Source organism: Erithacus rubecula (genome assembly GCF_903797595.1).
Source record: "Erithacus rubecula genome assembly, chromosome: 26".
Classification (NCBI taxonomy): domain Eukaryota; kingdom Metazoa; phylum Chordata; class Aves; order Passeriformes; family Muscicapidae; genus Erithacus; species Erithacus rubecula.
This window is the reverse complement of record NC_136678.1, coordinates 5554116-5561079: the sequence shown is the minus strand read 5'-3', so window position 1 is coordinate 5561079 and position 6964 is coordinate 5554116. Positions and strand designations below refer to the sequence as shown.

The window sequence follows — 6964 nt, the reverse complement described above, 5'->3', positions numbered from 1 at the left end:
CAGGAACTCACTGAGTCACACAAGGCAAATATTTTCCCCTTTGATTTTCACCCTGAGAAAATCTTAAGCTGACCTTGTTAATCCCACGTGTTGCAAACCTCCCCCTGTCCTTTATCGGGTTTCGGGTGCAGGACAGTGTTCCCAGCTCAGCACCTCTGCCTGCTGCTGCTGCTGCTCTGCCAGCATCCTGCCTGGCCCTGTGCCACCCTGCCTGGCCCTGTGCCACCCTGCCTGCCCTCCTGCCTGCCCTGTGCCACCCTGCCTGGCCCTGTGCCACCCTGCCCCTCTGCTGGCCCTGTGCCACCCTGCCTGTCCTCCTGCCTGCCCTGTGCCACCCTGCCTGCCCTCCTGCCTGGCCCTGTGCCACCCTGCCAGCATCCTGCCTGGCCCTGTGCCACCCTGCCTGTCCCTCCTGCCTGCCCTGTGCCACCCTGCCTGGCCCTGTGCCACCCTGCCTGCTCTCCTGCCCTCCTGCCTGGCCCTGTGCCACCCTGCCTGCCCTCCTGCCTGTCCCAGGGCTGCCTGGCCAGCAGGACTCCCTGCCCAGGAGGGTTGGAGGCACAAGAAAAGCTGCAGGGCTGCAGCACAGTGCTGCACATCTGCGAGGTGTGTCAGCCAGGATTGCCTCAGGGTGGTGATGCCTCTGCACGCCCTGCCAGCTCCCGAGGCTGCAGCATCCTTCACAGCCAATTCCCGTGTCTGGAATGATGTTCTGTGCGTGCACAGAGTGCTGGGGCCCTGCTCAGCTTGAGAGCCAAGGGCTCTGACTGCCTGCAGCTCAAGGTGTGACCCCAGCCTGTCCTGCCTGTTCCTGTCCAGAGCATCCAGGGCTGCAGGTGCACCCTGAGCCAAGTCTGAGCTCCCCCTGGCTCCAGCTCCTGCCTCTGACAGGCTGCAGCAGCCACAGAGTCCCTGGGCTTGTGCCAGGGGCTGCTCTGAGCACTCACCCCTCTGTGTGAATTTGTGTAACCTGCTCAGCCCCGGGTGTCCAAACTGCTGCTTTCCGGGGTAGAACAGATCAGGTTTTTGTTTGCCAGCGCTGGGAGCTGCTGGGGGAAGGGTGTGATGAGAAACAGCCTCGCTGCTGGCACGGACAGAGCTCAGACCCGAACGGCCCCGGTGGTGCCAGGATGGGGCTGGGGGATGCTGAATGTGAGGGGGGGCTCCGGGCAGGCACCGAGCGGGGAAAGGGCGTGCAGAAGGTGGGGAGGAAATAGTTAATGCCCCTCTCCTCCAAATAGGAAGGGACAAATCCTCTCCCCGGCCCGGAGCCCAAATAAACAGGTTGCGTAAGGACGAGGGTGGGAACTCTCCGTTCCTCTGTGGACGGGCGGTCCGGCCCCGGCCCCAGTCCCAACCCCAGCCCCAACCCCAACCCCAACCCCAACCCCAGCCCCAACCCCAACCCCAGCCCCAACCCCAACCCCAGCCCAGCCCCAACCCCAGCCCCAACCCCAGCCCCAACCCCAACCCCAACCCCAACCCCAACACCAACCCAGCCCCAGCCTAGCCCCAACCCCAGCCCAACCCCAGCCCCAACACCAACCCAGCCCCAGCCTAGCCCCAACCCCAGCCCAACCCTAACCCTAACCCCAACCCCAACCCCAACCCCAACCCCAACCCCAGCCCAGTCCCAACCCCAACCCCAACCCCAACCCCAACCCTAACCCTAACCCCAACCCCAACCCCAACCCCACCCCAACCCCAACCCCAACCCCACCCCCAACCCCAACCCCAACCCCAACCCCAACCCCAACCCCAACCCCAACCCCAACCCCCAACCCCAGCCCAGTCCCAACCCCAGCCCCAACCCCAACCCCAACCCCAGCCCAACCCCAGCTCCAACCCCAACCCCAACCCCAGCCCAGTCCCAACCCCAAACCCAGCCCAGCCCCAACCCCAGTCCCAACCCCAACCCCAGCCCAACCCCAACCCCAGTCCCAACCCCAGCCCAGTCCCAACCCCAGCCCCAACCCCGGCTCCAGCCCCCGCCCCAGCTCTGCAGCCCCCACACCCCCCGTGCCCATCCCTCCCCATGGTTTCACCTCCCTGAGCTGCCACCCCTGCCCTGCCACTGCCACCCCCGGCTGCTGTCCCCAGGGTGTCCCAGCTCCGGCTGGTGCCAGCAGCTCTGTGCAGTCGGTCTGGAGGGGATGGCCGGAGGGCAGGAGGTCCCTGGTGACCACCTGAGCCCATCCCGGGCAGGGGATTCTGCAGCCCCGGTGGCTCCCGGGGGCTGGGAGGCGCCCGGAGGGCAGGGATGGATGCGGGAGGGAAGCGGGAGCCGGGCTCCGCTCCCAGCGGGCTCCCTCTGCCGACAGCGACCCCGGCCAGGCCCCCACACCCCTCTGCACACCCCTCTGCACACCCCTCTGCACACCCCTCTGCACACCCCCCTGCACACCCACGTCACTTCTCCTCTCTCTCCTCTGACCCAAAATTTACACTGAGAAAAACCAACCAGACCCAAAATGCGCCCCCCAGCCCTAAGAAGCACAACAGGCTCAGGGAGGAAAATCTGGAGCCCCCACCTCACCTTCCTGCTGCAGGACCTGGGGAGCATTTGGCAACATATAAATGTAAATAAAAATGAAATATTTAATTTCCTTTAAAAAACAAAAACAACAACAAAAAAGAGTACACCTGACAAAGTGCTTTTTGAGAATCCTCCCCGGTGAGGCGGGAGGGGGAAGGTGTTTGATGGGGGATATGTGTGAGAGAGAGGAAACTGAGGCACGGAATAATTGCCTCCACAGAGGCCAGGAGAGCCCTGTGCCCTGTGCCAAGGCCACCAGCCCCAATCGTCCCCCCAGGCCAGTCCACACCCCCCCTGAGAGCCGCGGGGCCACCGGGCTGTGCCCTGGGAAGGGCCACCCGTGGTGACAGCGGGGACACTGCCTGCCTGCCTGGCACTGTCACCGCAGGGACGTGCCCACTCGGGTGCCAGGGCAGCAGAGAGGAGGGGACAGGGCTCGGTGGCACTGAGTGACTGGGGGAGCAGCTCCAGAGCCGAGGGAAGCAGCAGATGCCGGGATGTGCCGCCCCTGGTGTCCCTGCGCAGTCCCTGTGCCCAGGCGGGGCAGCGGGCACGGACCCCGGGCAGGCCCCCGACCCCGGGCATCGGGATCTCAGCAGCAGCTCTGCTTGGGCTGCTTGGGCTTGTCGTTGGGAGTCAGCTTGATGGAGTCGGTTAAATAACTCTCAAAAATCCCTTTGTACTGGAAAAAAAGCGGAGAAGGGGAAGGATGAGTGACGGCAGCTCGGAGCCAGCCCGAGCGGCCCCGCGGAGCGCTGGAGATCAGCCCTGACTTGTGATTAAAGGCAAAATCCAGGGAAAAGCCACCTAGCGCAGGGCTTGGGGACAGCAGTGTCCCCGTGGCACGGCCGCTAGAGGACAGTGCTGGCGCGCTGCGGGTGCCACACGCTCCATGGCCGAGCCAGAAGGAAGCGGCTATTGCTGCCCCGATTGATTTAGCATCAAACGCTGCCGCCTTCTCCTTGCCCCGGCTCTCCGCTGCTGCAGGAGCTGCTCCGTGCGGGAGGAGCTGCCACACAGCCCCGCTGAGCCGCCCCCTCCCCAGCTGGAGCTGCGGGATCTCACCGTGCTCAGCGCCTGCTTCGCCAGGGTCTCGAAAGCCTCGGCCACGTTGATGTCGTTCTTGGCACTGACCTCGAAATATGGGATGTCCTTCTCCTTGCACCAGGCTGAGGCCGTTTCCCTGGGCACCTGTGGGGTGGGAGGATGGAGGCACAGCTCAGGGCTGGGACAGGGGATGCTCCTCACACATCTGGCAGTGCCTGGGGTTGGCATTCCTGTCTCTGCTGGGGACAGTCTCTGCCCCAAAGAGCAGCAGGAGGATGTTGCTCATCCCCTCTAAGGGTCCTGGGGGAGGTGGCAGCTCCTTGCCTGCAGCTCTGGTTTTTTGAGGAGAGGGAAAACGTTGGTTCTGAGGTGAAGGATCAGCCCTCAAAAGCCCTTTGGACCCTACAGCATCACAATCATAACATCATGGAATTATTTAGGTTGGAAAAGATCTTCAAGATCATCAAGTCCAGCCATCAACCCAGCACTAAACCATGTCCCCAGGTGCCACACCTTTACAACTTCTAAATCCCTCCAGGGATGGTGACTCCAGCACTGCTCTCCCTCCTCCACCCTTACCTGCCGGTCACTGAGGTCTATCTTGTTCCCCAGCACGACCATGGGGAAATCCTGCTCCCTGGGAATGACCTTGTCCAGGAAATCATCTCTCCAGTTGTCCAGGGCCTCAAAGGACTCCCTGTCTGTCACGTCAAAGGCCAGCATGCAGCCATCTGAGCCTTTGTAGAAGGTCGACACCATGGACCGGAACCGCTCCTGTCCCCCCGTGTCCCAGATCTGGGGCAGAGGAGGGCACAGATGGACACACAACACCAGCAGGGTGGCTGCTGCAGCCCAGAGGAGCAGCTTCAGAGAGAGCTGAGCCCCCAGAATTGCTGTGGGATTCCAGTGCTGAAAATCGGGCTTTGAAAATTGGGGTCTCAAAATCAGGCTCTGAAAATCAGCACTGAAAATCGGGGTCCCAAAATCAGCTTTGAAAATCGGGGTCTCAAAATCAGCTCTGAAAATCAGGCTCTGAAAAATCAGGCTCTGAAAATCTGGCTCTGAAAATTGGGGTCTCAAAATCAGGCTCTGAAAATCAGGCTCTGAAAATCAGCACTGAAAATCGGGGTCCCAAAATCAGCTTTGAAAACCGGGGTCTCAAAATCAGCTCTGAAAATCAGGCTCTGAAAAATCAGGCTCTGAAAATCTGGCTCTGAAAATTGGGGTCCCAAAATCAGCTTTGAAAATCATCTCTGAAAATCAGGCTCTGCACATCCAGCCCTGCACCTCATGACCCCGTTGTCATTTGGGCACAGCAGGCTGGGGTGGTGCCCTGGGGGCAGGGTGGGCACACCGGGCAGTGCCAGCTCACCTGCAGCTTCAGGGGGGTGCTGTCCACGGCCAGGACCTTGGTGAGGATGCTGGCGCCCAGCGTGGTGCGATAATCCTCGTAGAACGTCTTGTGCACGTACTGGTGCAGCAGGGAGGTCTTGCCCACGCTGGGACAAGGAAAGGGACACTGCTGAGGCTCTGGTCACTCACAGCAGGGGCAGGGGACACCCAGCACTCAGGGGGCTCCCCTCCCTCCAGCTCCTTACCCCAGAGCTCCGATGATGATGATCTTCAGATCCACCTTCTTGCTGGCATCCATGGAAGGGCCCTGCGGGATGTGGGGATGGCTCTGGAACAACCCTCGCTCCTGTCCCTGCTGCCACCCTCCCACGGATGTCGCTGTGTCCTCACCGTGCCAGCACTTGTGTGCCAGGCACGGTGGGGACAGAAATCCCCCCCCATGCCAAAAATCCGGCGCAGGTCCCGCCCGCGCCGCGCTCCCGAGCAGCCGGAGCACGCCCGGACTCGCCGGTTCATCACCATTCAAAGCTCTGGGAGCCACTTCCCTGCTTCTGCCACCCCCTCTCCAGCGCAGCCCCTCCCCCTAGGCCTGGCACACGCGCCTGGGGTCCTGCCGAAAATTAAAGTTATTAAAGAAGACCCCAGCCGGGCGCAATTCCTTGGTGCCTCAAGCATCCTCGCTCAGGAGCACCCCGAAATCTCCCCCCAGGATGTGTTCCCATTATGTCCCAGTGCTCTGATCTTGGTCAGGATCCCTGCAACCCCCTCCCCAGATGGCATCAGCATCCTCCAGCAGCTCCAGCAGCCTCATCCACCGCCGGCCCAGGCACGGATGGAAACGCTGGCAGCCCCATCCCTGCATTTTTCCCTGATGCGCTGGCCAGCCCTGCGCCATTCCCGCTTGGAGCAGCAGCGGGAGCTGCCAACTGCGGGGTCCGGCCCCGCTGCCCCCTCTGCCATGGGGGCGGCATCCTCGGCACAGGCACACGCCAACTTCCCAGTCCTTTCGGCAGCTTTTGTTTTTTTGGTTTTTTTTTTAAGTGGGGGGAAGCCAGATGTTTTGAAGCTCAAAATGGAGTTTTCCCTCGCTGTTGCTCCGCGGGTCTGGGCTATCCCGGGGGACTCACTCACCTGCCCAGCGCTCACCTGCCCAGCGCTCCCCGCCGGGGCGGCCGCGGCTCCGGCCCCGCTGCAGCGGCCCGGGGAGGGGAGAGGCGAGGGAGGAGGATCCGGGGGAGGGAGGCCGGTCCCTGTCCTGCCGGGGAAGGCGGCTGCGAGCCCCGCTCCGTGACATCAGCGCCAGGGGCCGACACCTCGCCGGGGCTGCGGGGTGTTCGTGGATTTTCCCTCCGTTCCGGGGCTCCGCTGCTGGAATTCGGGATTTAAGTTTGGCCTCTCCTCTGGCTCAGAATCCGCTCGGTTCTTTTCTGCCACCTCCCTGGGGCCCTGTGTCTGCTGGGGAATTATCGAGGGATCAGGACAAAAGCCGGGCGGGGCTGTGGCAGCATCCCCGGAGCCATCCCGGACTTTGCCCTGATATCCTGGGATGGGATAAAGGGATTTGGGGACGGGTGAGGAGGGGTTGGGATCCCTCCGAGCAGCTCTGCGTGGTTTCGTCTCCTTTTCCAGACAGGGGCAGGGGCAGGGTGGGAATCGGGAGCATTTCCAGCCCCTCAGTGCCACATCCCTGCAGCCCCCAGCCCTGAAAGGGAGCACGGGCACCCCACAAACACCCCAAAAAGAGGGAACAGAGCTGGTGACATCCGCAGAAGGATGTGTTCCATCGGTAAATGGGATTTTGGGGATCTCAGCTGCCCCCATGGAACAATCCCAGCACCAGGAGGGTGCCCAGGGTTCTTTGAGTGGGAAAACCTGCTTGGCCACGGCTGCAGAGGCAGAGCTCTGCTTCCAACGTGCAGGGGCAGGTCCCGTGCCTGTGCCAAATCTGTGGGATTTGGGCTTTGCACTGGGAGCAGGGTGTCCCCCATCTGTTACTGGTAGTCCCCGTGCCCAGATTTTGGGATGCCT

The 6964-nt window shown here is 62.3% G+C and overlaps 1 protein-coding gene across 1 annotated transcript; it reads right to left on the bottom strand.

Moving 5' to 3' along the window:
* Positions 1–3086: 3086 nt before the first annotated feature.
* Positions 3087–6231, bottom strand: RAB7B (RAB7B, member RAS oncogene family). The gene is made up of 6 exons (XM_079327323.1): positions 6068–6231; positions 5182–5243; positions 4956–5082; positions 4163–4378; positions 3602–3727; positions 3087–3218 (listed from the first exon to the last, which is right to left on the bottom strand). Exons 2-6 carry the CDS (start codon positions 5232–5234, stop codon positions 3129–3131), a joined length of 612 nt encoding a protein of 203 aa, XP_079183449.1. The 5' UTR covers positions 5235–5243; positions 6068–6231; the 3' UTR covers positions 3087–3128.
* Between the last annotated feature and the right edge of the window lie 733 nt (positions 6232–6964).

What these genes read in the sequence shown, in the direction of transcription:
- RAB7B (XM_079327323.1), bottom strand. Translation starts at nt 5,234, where the DNA reads ATGGATGCCAGCAAGAAGGTGGATCTGAAGATCATCATCATCGGAGCT. An exon ending in ATCATCATCGGAGCTCTGGG is followed by an intron (nt 5,083 to 5,181) that starts GTAAGGAGCTGG and finishes TCCTTGTCCCAG; the next exon opens with CGTGGGCAAGACCTCCCTGC. An exon ending in TAGACCTCAGTGACCGGCAG is followed by an intron (nt 3,728 to 4,162) that starts GTAAGGGTGGAG and finishes CCCACCCCACAG; the next exon opens with GTGCCCAGGGAAACGGCCTC.